A 24,698-nucleotide genomic window follows, 5' to 3' on the forward strand; every position below is an offset into this window, starting at 1 on the left:
TGTCAGCGGGTGGGGGGTGGGGGGTAGATTAGAGTAGAATAGGAGGGATAAATAGGCGGGTACTGTTTATGAGAGAGGAGTGGTCTTTTGCACTATGTTTCTGCTTTGTGTTGATATTTGCACATTACTGTACACTGTAACTGTTTACAATGCCAAAAATACCTCAATAAAATTGTTTATTAAAAAAAAAAGGGACTCGGCTTCCTTTTCGGGCATTGGCGAGAATGCCCCGCTGAGGCCGCACTTTGCTCAGCTCGCCAGTGCAAGAAGAGATCGGGGTGCCATTTATAAATGCTGCCCCGATCTCTGGACACCCCACCGTGGCCTCCCTCCCCCTCCAACTCCCCACTCTATCAATCGAGGGTCCCCCGAACCTCCGCACACTACCTCATAAGGGCAGAGCACCTCTGGGTCCGATCCACAGCACGGGGAAAATGCCACCTGGGCCCTTTGGCACTGTCAGCCTGGGCAAACTGGCACTGCCAGGGTGGTACCTAAGTGGCACTGCCAGGGTGGAACTTCTAGGGTGCCCATGTGACAGTGCCATGGTGCCTGGGTGGCATCGGGAGTGCCAGGGTACCACCCTGCTGGGAGCCCATCTCCAAGGGGCCCTGAACAACCGGGAGACTCAACCCCCCCCACCTCCCACCCAAAAGTGCCATTTCACCGGGTCTACCATTGTGGAAACCAGTGCTAAACGGTGCCTGCGTGGGGTCTCCGAGGCAAGACCGTTAGATCCCGCACCTTGGGTAACCACGGCGCGAACATATTTAAGTGTGCTTAACTGCACACTTAAATATGCAAATCTGAATCACGCCCATTGAGGGATCTCGTCAGATCTCACGAGACATAACGAGCATCGTAATTCTTGCGAGATTTACCGGCCTTGTTGTGTCCTGGGTCGGACGCAATGAGGCCGTTGGATCGGGCCCTATGCCTCCCATTGTGTGCATACATATTGCAGCTTCCAGTTCCCCCCTTGCAGCTGTCCCAGATGCTGCACAATATTGATCACTCCAGGTTAATTTTGACATTGGATGTCAGCAGATGACATAAGGCATTAAAACCGACCTAATGGCAAAAATATTACTCTTGCAAGACGAGACCATCCTCCAACCCATTCAGCCTCGTCCAGAAACATCATAGAATAGAATGATAGAACGCTTAAGACACAGAAAGAGGCCACTCGGCCCATCATCATGTCTGCAACCCCTCTGAGAAATGAGCCACCCAGCCTAATTCCACTTTCCAGTTGTTGGTCCTTATCCCTGCAATTTACGGCATGTGATGTGCAAATCCAGACACCGTTTAAATGAGTCGAATGTTTCTGCCTCGACTACCCCTTCAGGCAGTGAGTTCCCCACCCCGCCAACCCTCTGGGTGAAAATAACTTTTCCTTAACTCCTCTCTAATCCTTTTATCAATCACTTTAAATGTATACCTCCACGTCACTGACGCCTCAGCTAAAGTAATTAGGCCCGTCCCACCCAGGGCCTAAGGCCCTGCTCCTGTGCTATATTGTTCTTTGTTTCGTTCTCTGTTCACTGGATTCAGGTCCCTCTCAATTTTGTACATCTCAATCAAATCTATCTCCAGCCTCCTCTGTTCCAAGGAGAACAATCCGGTCTATCCAAACTTTCCTCATAACTGTAATGTTCCAGACTTCGAAACTTCCCTGTAAATCTCCTCTGTATCCTCTCGAGTGCAGTTACATCCTTTCTGTAATGAGGTAACCAGAATTGCACACAGTACTCAAGTTGTGGCTTAACTAACGTTTTATACAGTTCCAGCATAACCTCCCTGCTCTCATCGTCTTTGCCTCGACTAATAAATGAAAGGATTCCATCTGCCTTCTCACCACTTTATCTTGTTACCGTCAAGGATTTGTGGACTTTCATTCCAAGATCCCTCAATTATTCTACACCTCGCTACACCTTCAGGCAGTGAGTTCCCCACCCCTACAACACTCTGGGTGGAAATAACATTTTCTTAATTCCTCTCTAATCCATTTATTATGTGCCCTCCTATTTATTATGTATTCCTAGGACAGCACGGTGGCGCAGTGGGTAGCACTGCTGCCTCACGGCGTTGAGGACCCGGGTTTCATCCCAGCCCCGGGTCACTGTCCGTGTGGAGTTTGCACGTTCTCCCCGTGTCTGCGTGGGTCTCACCCCCACAACCCAAAGATGTGCAGGGTAGGTGGACTGGCCACGCTAAATTGCCCCTTAATTGGAAAATGAAAACAAAAATGTTTTTAAAAATAAATAACAGACAATTTACCGGCTGTTCATGCCGGTGGGATATTCCGATCCCACTGACGGCGCACGGGTATCCCATTAGCAACGGTAGGGCCAGAAAATCCCGCCTCTATCGCCAAAAACATGCTTGGTAAATCCCACCCGTGAACTTACATATTGCAACCATGGATGTTCATACTTCAGTTTCAATGTTGGTGAAGTGCACAACTAAGACAGTGCCAGTCAGCTGGGGTCTTTAGTTTCTCCTTTAACCACCCGTAACTGCTTGTTTCAGTCGCAGCCTTCCCATTTCCCACCCACCCCATGGCTCTGCTCCTTCCAGTTGTGAAGGTTGTGACTCCTTGCTGAATCGAGTGATGAGATGTCAGACATGTGATCCCATCAATCATCCTCGGGCAGGATATACTTCCGCCATTCTCGCTTACCAGGTAATTCACCAGATACAGATGGCAGAAATGGCCATTATCCTCAGGAAGACCCAGTGGGGTATTGACAGTGTGGATGCGGTGAGTGTGTTTCCTCTTGTAGGAGATTCTCGAACTTAGGGTCATTGGTTAAAATAAAGGGTCGCTCATTTAATAATAATCTTTATTAGTATCACAAGTAGGGTTACATTATCACTGCAACAAAGTTACTGTGAAAAGCCCCTGGTCGCCACACTCTGGCGCCTATTCGGGTACACAGAGGGTGAATCCAGAATGTCCAATTCACCTAACAGCACGTCTTTTGGGATTGGGAGAGGAAATCGGAGCACCCAGAGGAAACCCACGCAGACACGGGGAGAACATGCAGACTCCACACAGTGACCCAAGCCGGGAATCGAACCTGGGACCCTGGAGCTGTGAAGCAACAGTGCTAACCACTGCGCTACCATGTCGTCCTGACAGAGAGGAGGAGATTTTCTTTTTTCTTTCAAAGGGTCATGAGTTTCTGGAACTCTCTTCCTCAAAAGGCAGTGGAAGCAGAGTCTTTGAATATGTTTAAGGTCGAGCTCGGTAGAATCTTGATTAATAAGGAGGGGTGAAAGGTTATCGGTAGTGAGGCAGGAATGTGGGGTTGAGGTTGCAATCCAATCATCCATGACCTTATTGAATGGGAGAGCAGGTTCAAGAGGTTGAGTGGACTTCTGCTGTTCCTGATTCATACGTTTGAATGTTGCTGAAGGCCACAGGGATCTGAGATCACATTGCTGTCCAGATGGATCCAGAACTGGCTTGGCCATAGAAGACAGAGGGTAGCAGTGGAAGGGTGTTTTTCTGAATGGAGGTCTGTAACTAGTGGAGTTCCGCAGGGATCAGCACTGGGATCCCAGCTATTTGTAATATATATATAAAATGACTTGGGGAAAAAAACATGGCTGGTCTGATTAGCAAGTTTGCGGAGGATACAAAGATTGCAGGAGTTGCGGATAGTGATGAAGATTGTCAGAGAATTCAGGATATAGATAGGATGCAAAATTGGGCAGAGAAATGGGAGATGGAATTTAACCCAGACAAATGCGAGGTGATGCATTTTGGCAGATCCAATTCAGGTGTGAGCTATATAATAAATGGCCGAACCATCAGGAGCGTAGAGACACAGAGAGATCTGGGCATGCAGGTCCACAGATCCTTAAAAGTGGCAGCACGGGTGGAAATGGTGGTAAAGAAAGCATATGGCATGCTTGCCTTCATAGGACGGGGTATTGAGTGTAAAAGCATGAAAATTATGTTACAATTATATAAAATGTTGGTTAGGCCCACATTTGGATTATTGTGTCCAATTGTGGTCACCGCACTACCAGAAGGACGTGGAGGCTTTGGAGTGAGTACAGAAAAGGTTCACCAGGATGTTGCCTGGTATGGAGGGTATTAGCTATGAGGAGAGATTGAGCAAACTGGAATTGTTCTCCCTAGAAAGACGGAGGCGGAGGGGCAACCTGACAGAAGTTTATAAAATTATTGGGGTATCGATAGGGTGAACAGGTGGAGGCTTTTTCCCAGGGCAGAAATGACAATTACAAGGGGGCACAAGTTCAAGGTGAGGGAGGAAAGGTTCAGTGGAGATGTGTGGGAAATTTTTTTTACACAGAGGGTGGTAGTGGCCTGGAATGTACCGCCAAGTGAGGTGGTTGGACTGGATTGGATTTTGTTTATTGTCACATGTACCGAGGTACAGTGAAAAGTATTTTTCTGCTAGCAGCTCAACAGATCATTAAGTACATGAAAAGAAAAGAAAAGAAAATACATAATAGGGCAACCCAAGGTCCACAATGTAACTACATAAACCGGCATTGGGTGAAGCATACAGGGGTGTAGTGTTAATCAGGTCAGTCCATAAGAGGGTCGTTTCGGAGTCTGGTAACAGCGGGGAAGAGCTGTTTTTGAGTCTGTTCGTGCGTGTTCTCAGACTTTTGTATCTGAGGCAAATACGTTGAGGCAGATACGTTAGCGACCTTTAAGACTTATCTGGATAGGCACATGAACAGACGGGGTATAGAAGGATACAGGCGGTTGGTCTAGATAGGACACATGATCAGCGCAGACTTGGAGGGCTGAAGGGCCTGTTTCTGTGCTGCATTGTTCTTTGTTCTTTGATCTCAGTACTGATCACTCTGTACTGGTCCCAACACTAACAAGAATAACTTCTATCTGTGGAACACCTTTAACATAATGAACTGTATAACAAAATGTGACGTGCAGTCGCAGAAGGAGATATTAGGTCAGATGATCAAAAGTTTGGCCAAAGAGGTTGATCTTAATGAATGTCTTAAGGGAGGAAAGTGAAATAGAGAGGTGGAGAGGCTCAGGGAGAGAATTCAAGAGCATGGGGTCTTGGCAACTGAAGGCACAGCCACAATGGTGGAGACATTGTGATTGGAGAGGCTCAAGACTTCTGAATTAGAGGAGCATGGGTATCTTGGAGGATTGTGGGTCTGGAGGAGGTGACAGAGATGGGGAGAGGGTGAGGCCATGGGGAGATTTCAAAACAAATTGAGAATTTTAAAATCAAAACGTTGCTTGGCCAGGAGCCAATGTAATTCAGTGAGCACAGGAGCATTAGCGGAACTGGATTTGAGTTAAGACATGGGCAGTTGAGTTTTGATGACCTCAAGTTGGTACAATGTGGGAGAGCAGCCAAGAGCACATTAGAGTAGTCAAGTCTAGAGGTGATGGAGGCATGATTGAGACATTTCAGCTCAACAGTTAGCTCTAGTAAAGCAGCCCACTGGTGACAAAGGTGATAGCAAAGGTCTTGAAAAGGTGTCCGAGGCGCTGAGATGTTCGCAGTACTGCTTCCAAAAAATGGCAACCGTGCATTTCTCTAGCACCTTTAATGGAGTGAAACATCCCAAGGCACTACCCAGGAGCATTAGCCAACAAAGGTTGTCCCTGAGCCAAAGAGTGAGACACATGGCCAAATGCTTTCTCAAAGAGCCAAGCATTCAGAAGTGTCTTAATGCAAGGGGTGGAGGGACCTCGGAAATTCCAGGACTTGGGGGCTAGATGACAAAGTCGCCCAATGCTGGGGTGAAATTAGGGATGCACAAGAGGCCAGAAATTGATGGCGGTGGGGGGGCCGGGCGGGGTGTTTAGAGTTTACAGAGGTTTGTGGGGCTTGAGGAGATTGCAGAGATAGGGAGGGGCGAGCTCATGGAGAGATTTGAAAATAAGATAAAAATTATAAAATGGAAACATTGGTGGAATGAATGTTGGTCAATGTGTCCAGTGGTGATGGACAACACTGATTGTCAATACTATTTTTATTCAGGGGATATGGGTGTCACTGCGTCCGATGCCCTTCAACTGAGTGGCTTGCTCGGCCATTTCAGAGGGCATTTAAAAGCCAGCCACATTGGTCATCCATTGTGGATCTGGAATCACATGTAGGCCAGACCATGGAAGGTTGGAAGATTTCCTTCCAGAAGGGCATTAGTGAAACAGATGGGACATTCGACAATGGTCATCATTACATTTTTATTAAACTCTTCTGTGGTGGGATTCGAAGCCATGACCCCAGAGCATTACCCAGGAGTCTGGATTACTAGTCCAGTGACAATATCACTACATCACCACCTCCAGTATGTGCAGTGATGCTCAATATGTACAGTTCTGATGGTTCTGAATGATGGACAGAAGATCAGAAACTGAGCTCAGATTCAAATAGGAGACAGAGTTTGTGAAGTGTGTTGCAGCCTCAGACAGTGGATAGGGAGGGGAGTGGGGTTGGTATCCAAGGAACGGAGTTAGTGGCAGAGCCAAAACCAATGGCTTCAGTCTTTTATTCTCAGTTCTGTTCGTCGAGTACTGGACATTAGAGAAGCAGTCGAGAGCAGAGACTTAGTGGAAGGCCTCGTAAGGAATGGTCATTAGGTTAGGCGGATGGTGTCAGGGTGCACATGGAGCCTGACACTGTGTTTATCAGCTGGTCGACTCACCAACTTCCTCACCAACAGACCGCAATCTGTCAGGATAAGCAACAGCACCTCCCTCACTAATAGTCCTCAACACCGGGGCCCCGCAAAGATGTGTGCTCAGTCCTCTACTGTACTCCCTGTACACACACACGACTGTGGCAAGATTTAACTCCAACTCAATCTATAAGTTTGCAGATGATACGATTGTGGTGGGTCGTGTTTCAAACAACGACGAATCAGACTACGGATGGGAGATAACTTGACTACATGGTGTACCCAAAACAACCTCTCTCTAAATGTTGGAAAGACCAAGGAACTGATCATCGACTTCAGGAAGCGCAGCATGACACACACTCCCGTCTGTATCAATGGCTCCGAAGTGGAGATGGTCGATAGCTTTAGGTTCCTGGGGGTCACCATCACCAATAGTATGTTCTGGTCCACTCAAAACGGTCAAGAAAGCCCAACAACGTCTCTACTTCCTATGGAAGCTAAAGCAATTCAGCATGTCTGCATCGACTCTCACAAACTTCTGCCATAGAGGGCATCCTATCTGGCTGCATTACAGCCTGGTATGGCAACTGCTCGGCCCAAGATCGCAAGAAACTGCAGAGAGTCGTGAACTCAGCCCAATGCACCACACAAGCTTGCCACCCCCACATTGATTCTGTAAACACCTCCTGCTGCCTCAGGAAGGCAGACCGCATTATCAGAGATCCCTCCCACCCAGGCTTTGCCCTCTTCCAGACCCTCCCATCAGGCAGAAGATACAGAAGTCTGAAGACCCGCACATCCAGACATAGGAACAGCTTCTTCCCCACAGTTACTAGACTCCTCAACGACTCCCCCTCGGACTGATCTGTTCCCTGTAAGAACACTATTCACGACGCCCTATGCTGCTCTTGCTCATGTATTTGCTTTGTTTGGCCCCTTGTTCCGCACTGTAACCAATCACTGTTTGTCGATGTACCATTTGTAAATGTTCCCTGTTGATTATTCTTTTTTTGTCTACTATGTACGTACTGTGTACGTTCCCTTGGCCGCAGGAAAATACTTTTCACTGAACTTCGGTACATGTCACAATAAATCAAATCAAATCAAATCACTCAGGAACAGCTTGTTGGTGAGAAAGAGGCGAGTAGGGGGTAGAACTTCAGGACCCAGGAAGGTATCTACTTAAAAGACCAGTGACACTGAGTGGAAGATGTCCTTATTGGTGTGATAGTTAATTTAGCACAATTTAGAGCTTCAGTACTTACCAAAACAAGGTCATTTCCACAACTCGGTATTTCATGCATTCTGCAAGGCTTGCAGAGGCTTCGAAAATATCGCCTGGAATTATTTTTTGCCCACAGGTAGTGAATGGGCTGCTGGTGGTAAGTGCCCTCCCTCCGTTCTCTGCTGAGAATCCTGCAATGTGTAACATTTCCAGCTAACTAGTGGGTGAAAGGCAAAATTGCAGTGTTTGGGTTGAAGGATCCAATTAAAAACTCCTGGGAGGAAACTCCTCTTGGCATAGCAAGCATCCATTGCACCCACCATGAGGGTTTGCCTGAGAGAGACGCAATACAATAAAGAGAGAGAGTATTCCCCCTCCTTCCCCCAACCTAATCTACAGTAAATAGTAAATCTGCCAATGAGCAATCTGTTGCATTCTACTCAAAATACTTGGCACGCCACATGTTCAGCGAAACGGAATTTAAGGCAGGAGATAAAATCTAAATAAAACAAGCACAGAGTGTGACACCAAGTTGACAAACCTGCTTAACTGCAAAATGGGAATTCAGTGAGAGTGAAACAGGCTTTAGTGAGTGGCAGAATCGAAAGCAGTGTCACAGTGAGCAGTTAATATTCCCCAGTATAAAAGTCTATTTGCCAGGGCTGGTGTGGGGAAAGACACAGCGCAGAGAGAGAACCACCACCTGTATGAAATTGTGGGTCACTGGTCAAAAATATAGTTACTTACTTCAAGTCATGTTTATTTGCATGATTCCAAAGAGTGCAAATTGCTGGACAATACATACAACAGTCAACACAATTCCTACACCTCCTCACACACATCCACACTCACTGCCACACACCTACTCACTCACTGCCACACACTCGCTCACTCTCAAACACACTCTCACATTCACTCACTCTCAAACACTCATATTCACTCATTCGCACACACATTCACTCACTCTCAAACACATTCACACGCTCGCTCACTCTCAAACACACTCTCACATTCACTCACTCTCAAACACACTCACATTCACTCACTCTCAAACACACTCACATTCACTCACTCTCAAACACACTCACATTCACTCACTCTCAAACACACACATTCACTCACTCGCAAACACACTCTTACATTCACTCACTCTCAAACACACTCACATTCACTCACTCTCAAACACACTCACATTCACTCACTCCCAAACACACTAACATTCACTCACTCTCAAACACACTCACATTCACTCACTCGCAAACACACACTCACATTCACTCACTCTCAAACACACTCTCACATTCACTCACTCTCACTCTCATATTCACTCATTCACACACACATTCACTCTCTCAAATTCACACACTCACTCTCCAACACTCTCATTCACTTACACACACACTCTGATTCACTCACTCACACATCTCAAACACTCTCACTCACATACATTCACACTCACTCACTCACTGTCAAACACACTCACTCTTAAACACACACAAACATATTCTCATTCACTCAGTCACACACACTCATTCTCAGACACACTCTCACATTCACTTACTCACACTCTCATTCACTCACACTCTCACATTCATTTACTCACTCACTCTCAAATACACTTACATTCACTCACTCACTCACAAACACACTTTTAAAATTTTTTTTAGAGTACCCAATTCATATTTTCCAATTAAGGGGCAATAATTTAGCGAGGCCAATTCACCTAACCTGCACATCTTTGGGTTGTGGGGATAAAACCCACGCAAACACAGGGAGAATGTGCAAACTCCACACGGACAGTGACCCAGAGCCGGGATCAAACCTGGGACCTCGGCGCCGTGAGACAGCAGTGCTAATCCACTTTGCCACCGTGCTGCCCTTCTCTCAAACACACTTACATTCACTCACTCACACACACTCACTCACTCTCAAACACAACTCTCATTCACTCACTCACACTCTCTCATTCACACACTCTCTCATTCACTCACAAACACGCTCACATTCCCACACTCACTCTCAAACTTCACTCACTCACACATTCACTCACTCTCAAACACACTCTCACATTCACTTACTCTCACATTCGCTCACTCCACGTGATATCAACAAACAGTTGAAGGCATTGGACCCCGCAAAGGCTATGGGCCCTGACAATATTCCGGCAATAGTACTGAAAACTTGTGCTCCAGAACTGGCCGCATCCCTAGCCAAGCTGTTCCAGTACAGCTACAACACTGGCATCTACCCGGCAATGTGGAAAATTGTCCAGGTGTGTCCTGTACACAAGAAACAGGACAAATCCAGCCCGGACAATTACCACACTATCAGTCTACTCTTCATCATCAGCAAAGTGATGAAAGGAGTCATCAACAGTGCTATCAAGCAGCACTTACTCAGCAATAACCTGCTCACGGAAGCTCAGTTTGGGTTCTGCCAGGGTCACACAGCTCCTGACCACATTATAGCCTTGGTTCAAACATGGACAAAAGAGCTGAATGCCAGAGGTGAGGTGAGAGTGACTGCCCTTGACATCAAGGCAGCATTTGACTGAGTATGGCATCAAAGAGCCCTAGCTAAAGTGGAGTCAATGGGAATCGGGGGAAAGCTCTATGCTGGTCGGAGTCATACCTGGCACAAAGGAAGATGGTTGTTTTGGTTGGAAGTCAATCATCTCAGCTCCAGGACATCACTGCAGGAGTTCCTCAGGGTAGTGTCTGAGGCCCAACCATCTTCAGCTGCTTCACCAATGACCTCCCTTCCATCATAAGGTCAGAAGTGGGGATGTTTGCAGGTGAATGTTCAGCACCATTCATCACTCCTCAGATAATGAAGCAATCCATGTCGAAATGCAGCAAGACCTGGGCAATATCCAAGCTTGGGCTGACAAGTGACAAGTTACATTTGGGCCATGTAAGTGCGAGGCAATGACCATCTCCTACAAGAGAGGATCTAACCATTGCCCCATGACATTCAATGGCATTACCATCATAAATCCCCCACAATCCACATCCTGGGGGTTACCAGAAACTGAACTGGACTAGCCACATTAATACTGTGGCTACCAGGGCAGGTCAAAGGCTAGGAATCTTACGGAGAGTAACTCACCTCCTGACCCCCCAAAGCATGTTCAAGGCACAAGTCAGGAGTATGATGGAATAATCTTCACTTGCCTGGATGAGTGCAGCTCCAACACTCAAGAAGCTCAACACCATCCAGGACAAAGCAGCCTGCTTGATTGCTCCCCCTTCCACAAACATTCAATCCCTCCACCACCGCCGAACAGTGGCAGCCATGTGTACCATCTACAAGCTGCAGTGCAGTAACTCACCGAAGACCCTGAGACAAACCACCCCCCCCACCCCCCCCCGCACCCCCGACTGCTCCCATCTAGAAGGACAGGAGCAGCAGATACCTGGGAACACCACCACCTGGAGGTTCCCCTCCAAGTCACTCACCATCCTGAATTGGAAATGTATCGCCGTTCCTTCACTGTCGCTGAGGCAAAAATCCTGGAACTCCCTCCCTAACAGCACTGTGGCTGTACCTACACCTCAGGGACTGCAGCGGTTTAAGGCAGCTCACCACCACCTTCTGAAGGGCAACTAGAGATGGGTAATAAATGCTGGTCTAACCAGTGATGCCCACATCCCATAAATGAATTAAAAAACACCATTCACACACACATTCACTCATTCACACTCTCGCACACACATTCACTCACTCACTCTCGCACACACATTCACTCACTCACTCTCGCACACACATTCACTCATTCACACTCGCACACACATTCACACTCTCACATACATTCACTCATTCACACTCTCGCACACACATTCACTCACTCACTCTCACTCACACATTCACTCACTCACTCACTCTCGCACACACATTCACTCATTCACACTCGCACACACATTCACACTCTCACATACATTCACTCATTCACACTCTCGCACACATTCACTCATTCACACTCTCGCACACACATTCACTCTCGCACACACATTGACTCACTCACACTCTCGCAGACATTCACTCACTCTCGCACACATTCATTCACACTCTCGCTCACACATTGACTCACTCACTCTCGCACACATTCACTCACGCTCACTCTCGCACACACATTCATTCACACTCTCGCAGACATTCACTCACTCTCGCACACATTCAGTCACACACACACATTCACTCACTCACATTCACTCACTCTCGCACACATTCATTCACACTCTCGCACACACATTGACTCACTCACTCTCGCACACATTCACTCACACACATTCACTCACTCTCGCACACACATTGACTCACTCACTCGCGCACACATTCACTCACACACATTCACTCACTCTCGCACACACATTCACTCACTCACACTCGCACACACATTCATTCACACTCTCGCTCACACATTGAGTCACTCACTCTCGCACACATTCACTCACACTCACTCTCGCACACACATTCATTCACACTCTCGCAGACATTCACTCACTCTCGCACACATTCAGTCACACACACATTCATTCAGTTACTCACACACACATTCACTCACTCTCGCACACGTTCATTCACACTCTCGCACACACATTGACTCACTCACTCTCGCACACATTCACTCACACACATTCACTCACTCTCGCACACACATTGACTCACTCACTCTCGCACACATTCACTCACACACATTCACTCACTCTCGCACACACATTGACTCACTCACTCTCGCACACATTCACTCACACACATTGACTCACTCACTCTCGCACACACATTGACTCACTCACTCTCGCACACATTCACTCACACACATTCACTCACTCTCGCACACATTCACTCACACACATTCACTCACACACATTCACTCACACACATTGACTCACTCACTCTCGCACACACATTGACTCACTCACTCTCGCACACATTCACTCACACACATTCACTCACTCTCGCACACATTCACTCACACACATTCACTCACTCACTCTCGCACACATTCACTCACACACATTCACTCACTCACTCTTGCACACACATTGACTCGCTCGCACACACATTCTCTCAATCTCGCTCACACATTGACTCTCACTCTCGCACAATTCACTCACCCTCACATTCACTCACTCTCGCACACACATTCTCTCACTCTCGCACACATTCATTCACACTCTAGCTCACACATTCACTCACTCTCGCACACACATTCATTCACTCTCGCACAGACATTCACTCACTCACACTCTCGCACACATTCAGTCACACACATTCATTCAGTCACTCTCGCACACATTCATTCACACTCTCACACACACATTCACTCACACTCACATTCTCTCACTCTCGCACACATTCATTCACACTCTCGCTCACACATTGATTCACTCACATTCACTCACTCTCGCACACATTCACTCACTCTCGTACTCATTCAGTCACACACACACATTCATTCAGTCACTCTCCACACATTCATTCACACTCTCACACACACATTCACTCACACTCACACACATTCTCTCACTCGCACACATTCATTCACACTCTCGCTCACACATTGATTCACTCACATTCACTCACTCTCGCACACATTCACTCACTCTCGTACTCATTCAGTCACACACACACATTCATTCACTCACTCACATTCACTCACTCACACTTTAGCACTCTGATTCACATTCATATTAACTCAGTCACCCTCAAACCTACTCTCACAACTACCCTCAAACATACTCTCACATTCATTCACTCACACATTATTCTCACTCTCTCACACAAACACACACAGCCATTAAAAGTGCAGCGGCCGCTTTAAGGAGAGAGAGGGAGCCGGCACGTCCGCAGAGAATGGGCTGTGAGCGTAACCCACTGGGCGAACAAACGGAAAAATGCTGGAATGCAAATTTCAAGAGACCCCCCCCCACAAAAAAAAACCACACGAGTGTGTAAAACATTTGTAAGAGTTTAGAAAAATTGTAATGTTTGAATCAAAAAAAGAAGGGGGCGGGGGGGGGGGGGGGGTTTAAAGGAAGGCAGGAAAAAAAAGGGGGCAGATATTAAACTCTGAAGAGAATTGCGAATGAAGCAGTAGTAATGCCTCCCCTCTCTCTAGTGTTTAACACTGAAGGATTCCTCTGTGCATGTGTGAGTTATATGGGGCTGGCACATGCCTACATTATTCCCCACCCCTCACTTTCTCCAGTGCCTTTATTTAAAAAAACACACATACATACATTTCTAGCAAGATTTCTCCCAGTGTGTGTCACTTAAAGCCAATGGGTTGCCACATGGTGCTGCTATTATTCTGATCCCCCTCCCCCCCCCCCCCCCCGGTTTGTGTGTGTGTGTGTGTGTGTGTGTGAAGCAAACATCCGGGTTTCCCTGCTCACTGCTGGACAAGCTTTTTTTTTAAGAAGCCATTTTGGACTGGGTTCAGCTTTTTTTTTCCCCTCCGCCGCGGATCCACCTCCACCGCCCCGGCCATTCAAAAATTATGCCCCATCTTCGGCGAGGGTTGAATCTTTGCCAAGCTCTGCCGCTCCACAAGACCCAATCCAGCCCCACGGTCGCTGCTGCTGCTGCGGTGGTGGTGCACCGGACTTAACTGAGCAAGGACAACAACAACATAACACACTCGAGAAAGAGAGAACTTTTTTTGTTGTGGAAAAAAATCCTGGCGGCTGCATTTGTCACCGTGCAGAAATAATTCCAGCTCCTGGTTATTTTGGAGGCGAAGGAAAGAGAGAGAGAGAGAGAGAGAGGAAAAACACCTCACGCGCGAGCGTCAAAGGAGGAGGAGGAGGAGGTGGTGGTTCCACCAACAACAAAAATAAGCGTTTGCTCTGCTTTCTGTGTTTTGTTTGTGCCCTGAGAGTGTTGGGACTTACTGAGCGTGGACACCGACGGGCCCTGGGTCGCTGTCATTTTAACCAGCACTGCTCTTTATTTTTATTATTTTTTTTGGAAAAACTGAGGGAGGATTTTTTTGGGGGAAAAAAGAAGAAAGAGTGAGAGAAAAATGTTTTAAATGTTGTGGAGCTGAACGGATGCCCCACCGCAGGAAATTAATCCAACGTCGGTGCGTTCAAATATGATTATTTGCTGCTTGACTTTTATACTCCTAGCAACTTTTTCTACAGGTAAGGATTGGTGGCTGGGAGACCCCCCCCCCCCCCTTTATTTTTGTGTGTGTGTCTCTTGTCCTCAACATGGCATTTACCTCCAGACTTTGTGAAGATGAGAGGGCTGGGAGATTCAGACTCTTCATTCTTGTGTGTTGCTTTGATTTGGGATTTTTTTTTTTGCCTTTCTTAAATGATTGCAGATGCTTGTGGTTTGTTTTGCGGGAGGCGACTGGGTTTGTGTGTGTGTGAGTGCAGTTGTAGTTTTGCATTGTACAATATTGTGGAGTAATTTGTGGTTTTCCTATTTGTGTGTGTGTGTGTGTGTTTTTAAAAAAAAGCCCTGAATGATTCATATGGCCTGATTTGCAAAGTGGGGGGATTAGGTGTGCAAGTTTTGTTTTTGTAAGGGGGAGGGGGGGGGGGAGAGAATCAGCACAGCAGGTATTTCATGTGTGTGGGGCGGGGGGGGGGGGGTATTTCTTTTTGTAAAGTTTTTGCCCCATTGGAAAAATATTGGAGCGCAAATGAGAGTTTCTATTTTAAAAAAAAACCTATATAATGTCCATTTTATTGACACATTTGGATAATATCCTTTTTATTTGGTAATGGGGAAAGTTGAGTTAGCTATTTGGGGGTGGTGGAGTTGTAAAATGATGTACCAAATATTCCTGGAAATTTTAACTTCATTGTATAAACAAACGAGTGGGTGGTTGGGGGGTTGGGTTCGCAATCCAATACACAAAATATAAACACAGACCTAATTTAAAATGATTCACGTGGTGAAAACAGACGGGCTTGTCTTGCCCTCACTCTGGCTTCTTCTGGTGTGATCCGCTCCCCCATTGATTACAAGAGACATTAATTTGAAACCCCTCTTCTTTTATGTTAAATTCAAAATGCCCAACTTTTCGCAGCAAAAACAGACACTGGGGCGCGTTTTCCTTTTCGCTGTTGCTGGCCCCGCGTGTAATTTTGTAGCCGAAAAAGGTGAAACATTGTGAAATCCCTTCTTTTAACTTTGTGTGTGTGTGTGGGGGTGGTGGGGGGTGGTGGGGGGGGTGGGGGGGGGGGGGGGGGGGGTCGGTGAGATCGCAGAGATCGCAAACACGTTTGAGCTGGTGGTGGGGTGAGGGATACCAACAGAAAGTGATCGTGCGATTCTGGAAACAAAGAAGTCGATACGTCCATGTGAAACATTTCTATTTTGCAATATAGTGTCGGAGATGAGTGTTAATTTGCAAATACACACACAAGACAGCCAACTCTCTCTAGGAAATTGCACCCAGTTTTATTTAGACTGGATTATTAAATATGCACCCAAGTCTCTTCCCCCCCCCTTATTTATGGTAAACGTGTGTTTTCACCTCCACTGCCCCTTTTTCTTGGCTTCAAATCCCAATTTTATTTAGAAATGTAAAATCCCACTCTTTTAAGTTAGCTTTGCCTTTTGTGTGTTGACGTTGTGGGTGTGTTGTGGGGAGGGTGGAATTATCACATGGTTGGCTGTGTGTCAACTATGGATCCGAAATGGGAGGAGAAAAAAAAAGCCAAGTGGGGGAGGTGGAGAGCAGGGAAACATTGTGTTTTAAGGTTTAGACACGTGGTGGAGCAGAGTTGTAACAGTGAAAAAATCTGATTCATTCTTTGACTGCGGAAGCTTGTGGTCAAACCGGTGCACTTTTTCAGTTTCTCGCTTAGGGTTTGAAGGGAAACACTGGCCAGCATGGGTGAGGCACTCTGCTACTTTAAAAGCGGGCTGTTTCGCGTGTTTTCGGAAACTTAATTATTTTACAAAACAAAAATACAGTTCAACGCTCAGTGTAACATTTTATTTGAGGGACAGAATCCTCTGGCTGAGTAACGGGAATGAGCTGAAATGCACTGGTCTATAGTGTGTGCATGTGGTACTTGTGTTGTCCTGGTCGCTCTTTGTATTGTGATGGTTCGATTTGTATTTGCTAATTTACTTGTACATACTTTCCTAAACACCTCCCGCTTCTTGCAGGATTGCTTGTGAGATGTGATAACGTTCAAATATTAAAAAAAAAAAACATTATTTAGTTCCTTAGCCAGCAGTATGAACAAAAAATATAAAGGTTGGGAAGTGAGGAATGCAACCGCAGGATCCCCTTGTTGGTCTTGCAGAGGGGGGTTGAGAGTCACTTTACAGAATGGGGCTGGAGACGCACAAAGAGGCCAGACTGGTTAGGAGAAACACACCAGTGAACTAGGCAGAGAAACACACCAGTGAACTAGGCAGGGTTTTACAATCAGCCGCAGCTTTTGAGGTTTGATTATCTTTTTCAACTGGTGTCAGCCCATTGATAAATCTGCTCACTTTGTGGTCTTTATGGTGGTTGAAAGCAACTGATGTTACAATTCTGACTCCGCTTTGCGTCCAATTGGCTTGTTTGGTTATTTAATTAAAAATAAACAACTTAATATTGGAGGCCATGATGTGGAGATGCCGGCGTTGGACTGGGGTGAGCACAGTACGAAGTCTTACAACACCAGGTTAAAGTCCAACAGGCTTGTTTCGAATTTCGGAGCGCTGCTCCTTCCTCAGGTGAATTGGTATTGGAAGGGGGGGGGGGGGGGGGGGGGGTGATTTATTGCCCACTTTGTGAAAACCTTCCAGAGTGATGCATTTTTGTTTTATATTTAGAGTACCCAATCATTTTTTCCAATTAAGGGGCAATTTGGCGTGGCCAATTCACCTATCCTGCGCATCTTTGGGTTGTGGGGGTGAAATCCACGCAGACACGGGGAGAATGTGCAAACTCCACACGGACAGTGACCCAGGGCTGGGATTCGAACCCGGGTCCTCAGCGGCGTGAGGCAGCAGCGCTAACCACTGTGCCATCATGCTGTCCTCAGAGTGATGCATTTTATCCACACCAGTATTGCATTGATTTCAGATGGAGTTTCCCCCCCCCCCCCCCCCCCCCCAGGCATTGAGGGATGGGAGGGAGTGTAAACCCCTGTTGGGCCGAATGGTCTGATTCTTTGCTTGCACATTCGACGTGCTTCCGGGAATGTAATGCTTTGAGAGGCAAAGCAGTTCAGGCAGGTTAAAATGAAATGCTGCTGGCTAAAATTACCACACACCTAATATGTAATGAATTTTCATTTCTTTTGTTTCAATGATTTCTTCTCTACCCCCCAAGTTTCTTCTTTTTTTGATCAAGAAAAATTCCCACGTTTTTATTGCAAGGTGCATGGCATGTGTTCATTGGAGACTGGGGAACTGTCAGAATGAGATCATTTCTCTGCCTGACTTTGCATGAGATAATCTCTTATACACTCACTTGTCGGACAATCTCCTAATGATGCTTTTATTTTCAACTGTGTTCAGCAGCCAGCCACATGGGCGCGATTAGAAACAAACTGTGATGGCATTTTATTTAAAATAAACATATGCTGTTTGATTTTTGGAATGATAAATATTTGAAATGTCTCCCCCCACTGCCCTATGCCCCACACCGATGCTAACGAATGCTTTCTCCTCTTTCTAATAAAAAAAACCTTAGATTTGTTGCAACTGTGTAACATCGAATGATGTTTTCTTCGACGCATGGGGCATGTTTCTTTTACTGGCAATCCCTCTTTCAAATTGTCCTACTGGACCATTTCTCTCGCTGAAGTGAATCAAAACGTGTCGTGTCAACTGGAGGGATGTAATATCTGAAATGCAGAGTTTATAAATGAGCTGCCCATCACATTTTCAAGCTCCTACTTCTTTTACAAGATGAAATCAAAACGAACGAGGCGCCTGCTGTTGGGTGAGCTTTTGTTTTGAAACCCAGAGTCCTTGGACTTTGAATATCTTAAAACAAGGGTCAGCATTTCTGAAGTGGAAGTTTTGCAGGTGGGCAGTGGGCTGCCATTGTCAGTCCTCTGTTCCAGCAGCATGGCACCAATATGGTGATATTTCAAAATTGCCCCTAACTCTCGGTGCAGGTAAAAGGCATCCGATTGCTGCATCTGAGAGCTTTGCTGTGTTGTCACTACGTTTTGACTAATGTGTAATTGTAACTGGATGGGTGCCGGTCATTCCACACATGGCTAGTGTTTGGCAATGCAAGTGCATATTGAACCATATAACATTCTGATGGTTATGGATGTGTCAAGGGGAAGCTGTTCAAGTATCACTGAAGTAACTTGTCCAAAATTGAAGCATGTTGACCTGAGTCTACTCGTTTTGATCTGTCGTATGATAAATAAGCTGCACAAACGGTTTAAGTTTAGACCAGATCATTCTGAATGGAGTCATTTACAGCTTAATCTTTATTCTATTATACTGCTTTTACCTTTTTTTTCCCCTCTGTGTTTAGTGGTTCTTTTTGGGTATTTTTGCATTAAGTGCCCAACAGACCCATATTGCACCTATCAAAGAATATTGTAACAATACACTAATATTCCCCATTCTGTTTACTGCAGAAAGTGGTCCATTATACTCTTGTCAATCAAGTAGCTGTATTTCTTGACAGTAATGACACAAAATGAGCACTACACTTGTCTATCGTTAACAGAACCAAACTCTACGACTGATGAACACGCAAAGCTGTCAAAGAAGCCCCATTCTTTATTTCACAGAGCGGTGACAATACCGAGACCCTGTGATAGAAAAGTAGTCTTGAGCACAAACAAATATTTCTAAAGCGTGAGGAGAATTAAGGGTTTTGAATAGATCTCGGTTCTGCTGACATTCCTCAGTCAGCTGAGCTTTTTTGCAGATGCATACTATGACACTATCAGAACCCATCTGTTAAATTTTAAATCTTTTGTTGCCTTTCTCTCTTACCTCACCCCCCCCCCCCCCCCCCCCCCCCCCCCCCCCCCCCCCCCCCCAGCCCCCCGGAAGCTGCTGACTAATGGTGAAGTATTTCTCCAAAAGGTTGTCTGTTCTATGACATAATAATCATCTCTGATTTAAGTGTCTGTTTAGATGACAAATTTCAACCAGCTTTCTTACCATCTGGTTGGGAACCACAGCTTGCAAATGGACTCCCTGGATTGTCAACAGGCCTTAAAAAAAAAAAAAAACCCTAGGCCGTTATTGAGCTCATCCAGAAATCTTGCTGCCCACGTCTACACTGCGTGGCCTGGATAGAGTGGACGTGGAGAGGATGCTTCCACTTGTAGGAAAAACTAGAAGAAGAGGACACAATCTCAGACTAAAGGGACAATCCTTTAAAACCGAGATGAGGAGGAATTTTGTCAGCCAGAGGGTGGTGAATCTGTGGAACTCCTTGCCGCAGAAGGCTGTGGAGGCCAATTCACTGAGTGTCTTTAAGACGGAGATGGATAGGTTTTTGATTAATAAGGGTATCAGGGGTTATGGGGTGAAGGCAGGAGAATGGGGATGAGAAAAATATCAGCCATGATTGAATGGCGGAGCAGACTCGATCGGCCGAGTGGCCTAATTCTGCTCCTATGTCTTATGGACTCTTATCAAGCCCCATTCGCTTATCAACCAACTCGTGATCAAACATCACGTCAGTTTAAAAATCCTCACCCTTCTCTTCCAATCCCTCCATGGCCTCCAGCATTCTACCTCCATAATCTCCTTATTTAAAAACTTCATTGATGGAATGTGGGCGTCGCTGGTTAGGCCATCATTTATTGCCCATCCCTAGTTGCTCTTCGGCCCACAACCCTGAGATTTCTGTACTTTGCTAACTCTTAATTGCTCCCACCATTGGTGGCCGACCTTCAATTGCTGAGTCCTCAAGCTCTGGAATCCACACCCCTCCTCAACCTCGCTACCCCTTTTAAGGCACTCTTTCAAACTTGTCTCCCAAACCAAGCGTCAGGTCATCTGCCCAAATGTCACCTTAATGGCTCGGTATCTAATTTTGTTTTCCAGCTCTCCTGTATTGGGATGTTTTATTATGTTAAAAGGTGCTATATAAATTCAAGTTGTGGTCATTCTTGCCAGTTGCGTCCCTGATTCAGTTTGGTTGATTGGGAAGGTCCGAGATTCAATGTTTGTGACAAGGTTCCACACTTGGATTTAAAATGTAATGAATGAGCTTTTATGAGAAGCAGTGATGTGAAATGAGTTGCTTTGGGATTTCTGAGGTGGCCAGATTCTCCTTGTGGATATTGTAGCTGTTTGATAGGCCAGCTTTTCTGGTGATTTTGAATTGTAATGATGGAGCTAATGCTGGTAAATGAAGTTGAACTACAGATAGGGTGGCACGGTGCTACAGTGGTTAGCACTGCTGCCTCACAGCACCAGAGACCCAGGTTCGATTCCCAGCTTGGGTCACGGTCTGTGCTGAGTCTACATGTCCTCCCAGTGTCTGCATGGGTTTCCTCCGGGTGCTCCGGTTTCCTCCCACAAGTCCAAAGATGTGCAGGTTACATGGGGTTATGGGGAGTGGGCCTCTTTCACTCAGAGGGCCGGTGCCGACTCGATGGGCCGAATGGCCTCCTTCTGCACTGTCGAGATTCTATTCTATGTTTCTATGATTCTATCGACCTTGATCAAAGTGGATGGTAGAGCAGGCGGAGCGGCTGAATAGCCTCCTGTTTCTAGAAAGGAAGAACGTGCAGGGTTATGGAGTGAAGGTGGGAGAATGGCTCCGTGTGAAAGGTTCGTTGGGAGAGTTGGTGCAGACGCGTGGCTGCCTCCTGTGCCGTAATAATTCTATGAAGTAAAGAGAGTGGCAAAGATTCTGTTTTTCCAATTTCAGTGCGTTGGCCTGGGGTTACACTTGTGTGGCTGTTCTGGTGGCTGTGAGAACCCCCTTCCCTTGAACTGTTGTCTGTTCTATTGAAGTGAAATCATGATGAGTCGAACACTGTTGATGCAAAATTCCGGTTAATAATAATCTTTATTGTCACAAGTAGGCTTACGTTAACACTGCAATGAAGTTACTGTGAAAAGCCCCTAGTCGCCACATTCCGGCGCCTGTTCGGGGACACAAAGAGGGAGAATTCAGAATGTCCAAATTGCCCAACGTGTTTAAGTCGTCAACCATTCCCTCTGGCAGAATTGCAAATCCTGTAGAATGATGCCCATGGTGAGCTGAAATTCTACACTGGTAACCCTGGATGAGCCAAGCACGTCAGTGCTTGTTATATAACTACTGTGCCAACTCTTCGAGTGGAGTGAGATCGTGGAAGAGTGTGAAATCAGGAGTGCTGGCCAAGCCACCATTTGAGACCGAGATCTCCATGTGAAAGGACGTGCGAGACCTGGGACTACACCTAAACCCGTGAGGAAGCTAAAAGTGTTGTCGATTGGAGAGGAAGTGGAAGTTGATACAAGTGGAATAGTGTCGCGCAAAGCGAAAAGTGGACCTTGAAGGAGGTTCCACCATTGAGCTTATACACCAGGCATCTTGGAACAGTTCAACAAGCAAGTGCTCGCTCCAGCAAAGCAAAAGGTGCGAACAATAAAAGCAAAATACTGCAGATGCTGGAAATCTGAAACAAAACCAGGAAATACTGGATAAATAAACTCAGTAGGTCTGGCGGTGTTCGTGGAGAGAGACATAGCGTTTCAAGTCCAAATGACCCTTCTCCAGATGGTGAGGACTGTTGCCCCTCCTAACGCCGAAGAAGCTCAGCTAATGTGATTCAAAGCAGCCCGAGCAGACCAATATTCCCATCTCTGTTCCAATCCTGCTGGAAAGGGGAGCCACCCTGTCAAAGAATTGGGAGCCATGAAGTCTACCCACGTTGATGGGTGGCAAGACCATTCTAGACCAAGCACGTGGCATGGTCTTCCACATAGTTAAGCCGTGAGGGTGCTGTGGTTACGGCAGCGATGACAAATGATTGGCTCCAAAATGGTCTCCCCCATGTCTTGATCGGGTATGCACCATGAGGCATTTTTGAAGCAGATGAAACCAGGCTGCAAAGTCTTTTGCCAGCCCACCCACGCTTTGATGTTTAAAAGGTGAACCATGTAATGATAGAAAGTGGAGAAGGGACGTGTCACTGCTCAAGTTTGCACCATCATGGATGGCACCGAAAAAACAGGCGGGGTGGGGGCGAATTCTAAGAATGCCTCACGAATGTCAAGACGCTGTCCACGCTGTACGAGGATAACAAAACCGCCTGGATGACCTCCAGCAGTTTGTGAGATCTGGATCAAGAAAGAGAACAAATTGACACATAGTTACTGCTTCACTGTTTTTCATTTGGCATATGAATCTGTTTTTGATACGTGTTTGCAGGCGTATTGGGTTACAGAGGGATGCATTCATGTGGGAATGGGGACTCCTCGGAAATGGTGCACATCTGCTCAACGTGAGATTGTGGGCGGATCAGTTGGGATTGGACTTTTACTGTATTATAATAATCTTTATTATTGTCACAAGTAGGCTTACATTAACACTGCAATGAAGTTACTGTGAAATGCCCCGAGTCGCCACATTCCGACGCCTGTTTGGGTACACGGAGGGAGAATTCAGAATGTCCAGTTCACCTAACAGCATGTCTTTGGGACTTGAAATTAAAATCGCTTATTGTCACAAGTAGGCTTCAAATGAAGTTATTGTGAAAAGCCCCTAGTCACCTCATTCCGGCGCCTGTTCGGGGAGGCTGGCATGGGAATTGAACTGTGCTGCTGGCCTGCCTTGGTCTGCTTTCAAAGCCAGCGATTTAGCCCTGTGCTAAACCAGCCCCATAACTTGTGGGATTCAATTAATAAATCTGGAACATAAAAGCTCATCTCAGTCACGGTGACCATGGGACTATCATGGATTGTCCTGAAGACCCATCTGGTTCACTAATGTCCTTCAGGGAAGGAAATCTGCCGTCCTTACCCGGTCTGACCTACATGTGGCTCCAGACCCACAGCAATGTGGTTTACTCTTCACTGTGCTCTGAAATGGCCGAGCAAACCATTCAGTTCAAGAGCAATTAGGGATGGGCAATAAATGCTGGCTTTGAGTGACACCCACCATCTCACGAAAAATTCAAGAAAAGAAAATCGTGTCAGGATTGAGCTAATCGATGTGAGGTGAATATTGGCACCTCCATCAAATTTCTTGCAGAAGTTAATTGGATAAACACCTGAAGAGGAATTAAAATGCAGGGCAATGGGTGTAGGGTGGTATCACTCACTGAGTTCCTCTTGGAGAGCACCAACACAGACCTGATGGGCCGAATGGCAGCCTTCTGTGCTGTAATCATCCCCTGATTTGTAAATGCGATGGGAGAAAAGAAACTTACAAAAACGAGTGGTTTGCATCTGGAATACACGGCCTGAACATGTGGCGGTGGCAGCTTCAATCGAGACACTCGAGGGCATTAGATCCACAGAATCGCTATTGTGCAGAAGGTGTACATTCAGCCCATCGAGTCTGCACCGACCCTCTTAAAGAGCGCCCTACCTAAGCGTACGGCCCCACCCTATCCCTGTAACTCCACCTCATCATTTTGGACACTAAGGGGTAATTTAGCATGGCTAATCCACATCTTTGGAGTGTGGAAGGAAACCAGAGCAACCGGAGGAAACCCACGTAGACACATGAGAACGTGCAAGCTCCACACAGATAGTTGTTCAAGGCTGAATTGAACCTGGGTCCCTGGCGTTGAGAGTTATGTGCAGGGGCACGGGGGGAAAAGGCACGGGAATGGCACTAAGTCAGGATGCTCATGTGGAGAGCCGGTGCAGACACGACTGGCCGAGTGGCCTCCTTCCGCACCGTAACAATTCTGTGATGATTCCC

At 46.4% G+C, this 24,698-nt stretch overlaps 1 protein-coding gene and 1 long non-coding RNA gene across 4 annotated transcripts in view; one reads left to right on the plus strand and one right to left on the minus strand.

The window, feature by feature from the left end:
- LOC140424753 (uncharacterized) overlaps positions 1-14,187 on the minus strand; it is a 29,369-nt gene extending 15,182 nt beyond the window's left edge. The window contains exons 1-2 of one of the 2 annotated variants that reach the window (XR_011947678.1): positions 14,116-14,187; positions 7,914-8,064 (exon numbers count right to left, since the gene is read on the minus strand). This is a non-coding gene — a long non-coding RNA (uncharacterized lncRNA). Of the gene's footprint in view, positions 1-7,913; positions 8,065-11,331; positions 12,873-14,115 lie in introns of those variants that run through there. The other variant, XR_011947679.1, reaches the window with a different exon arrangement.
- Positions 14,188-14,268: 81 nt separating this feature from the next.
- LOC140424755 (activin receptor type-2B) overlaps positions 14,269-24,698 on the plus strand; it is a 771,495-nt gene continuing 761,065 nt past the window's right edge. The window contains exon 1 of one of the 2 annotated variants that reach the window (XM_072508132.1): positions 14,269-15,021. In XM_072508132.1, the coding sequence (XP_072364233.1) occupies positions 14,973-15,021 (49 nt within the window). In that variant the 5' untranslated portion in view covers positions 14,269-14,972. Of the gene's footprint in view, positions 15,022-16,601; positions 16,734-24,698 lie in introns of those variants that run through there. The other variant, XM_072508134.1, reaches the window with a different exon arrangement.

Source organism: Scyliorhinus torazame, chromosome 6, assembly GCF_047496885.1.
Source record: "Scyliorhinus torazame isolate Kashiwa2021f chromosome 6, sScyTor2.1, whole genome shotgun sequence".
NCBI lineage: Eukaryota > Metazoa > Chordata > Chondrichthyes > Carcharhiniformes > Scyliorhinidae > Scyliorhinus > Scyliorhinus torazame.